The sequence below is a fragment of the Mastomys coucha genome, unplaced genomic scaffold (genome assembly GCF_008632895.1).
Source record: "Mastomys coucha isolate ucsf_1 unplaced genomic scaffold, UCSF_Mcou_1 pScaffold8, whole genome shotgun sequence".
Taxonomy (NCBI): Eukaryota; Metazoa; Chordata; class Mammalia; order Rodentia; family Muridae; genus Mastomys; species Mastomys coucha.
This window is the reverse complement of record NW_022196914.1, coordinates 4,775,606-4,776,482: the sequence shown is the minus strand read 5'-3', so window position 1 is coordinate 4,776,482 and position 877 is coordinate 4,775,606. Positions and strand designations below refer to the sequence as shown.

The 877-nt window shown below is 38.9% G+C and overlaps 1 protein-coding gene across 5 annotated transcripts in view; it reads left to right on the top strand.

The window, feature by feature from the left end:
- The window catches only part of Nipbl (NIPBL cohesin loading factor), a 160,906-nt gene that overhangs the window by 156,731 nt on the left and 3,298 nt on the right, over positions 1-877 (top strand). For all 5 annotated transcript variants that reach the window (XM_031359848.1, XM_031359850.1, XM_031359849.1 and 2 more), the window contains one exon: positions 488-662. In XM_031359848.1, coding sequence (XP_031215708.1) covers positions 488-662 — 175 coding nt within the window. The remainder of the gene's footprint in view (positions 1-487; positions 663-877) is intronic.

The following is an 877-nucleotide window of genomic DNA, read 5'->3' as shown; positions in this document are numbered from 1 at the left end:
GTGTTAGAAGAGAACTAATTCCTGTAAACTGTCCTCTGGCCTCCACACACGTGCAGAAGTGAACACACATGCTCGCAGACATGCCCAAATCAATGTTCAAAGTTGTTTTCATAGAAAAGTACTAAAAGTTAGCTGGCATACCAGTTAAATGGACTCAGTTATAAGAAAGCTGCCCTGTCACCATAGTTGTAGTCTATAAAAAGACAGGAGACACTGATTTCATGAAGACGACACCATTTACTGTAACCTGGATTTTCCAGGTCTGTTCCTCCTCAGAGCCAGGTGCCTTGTTCCCATCCCCATCAGTACAGTTATCATCAATGAGATCAAAGGGGCACTCTGTTGATGTTTGTTTTTTCTTTTCTTCTCACTGGTTGAAATCTGTATTATTTAAAACTTGAGTTATTGCTAAGTAAAAAATAGTTAGAATCAATTTAAGTATGTGCCTGAACTTTTTTGAAATTCTGGTTTTATATTTCCAAAACAGTAAAATTCAAAAATATTCTCCATCTGAATCTGCAAAAGTGTATGATAAAGCCATTAATCGGAAAACAGGGGTTCATTTTCATCCCAAACAAACACTGGACTTCCTGCGAAGTGACATGGCTAATTCCAAACTGACGGAAGATGTGAAGAGGAGCATAGTAAGGCAGTACCTAGATGTGAGTACCCAACTATTGTACCCACTGCAGTGCACAGTGCCTTTGGGAACTCCCCACTCATTATTTAAGCCAAAGATGGAAGATTATTCAACAGATTGCATAGCTTATATCCTTAAAAGTTAAAGCCATGGATAGGTATCCCCTTACCCTCCTGCACCATTTTGTTCCTCTCCTTTGTGGCAAATAATTGTTTTTCCTTATATTCATTTCCCTCC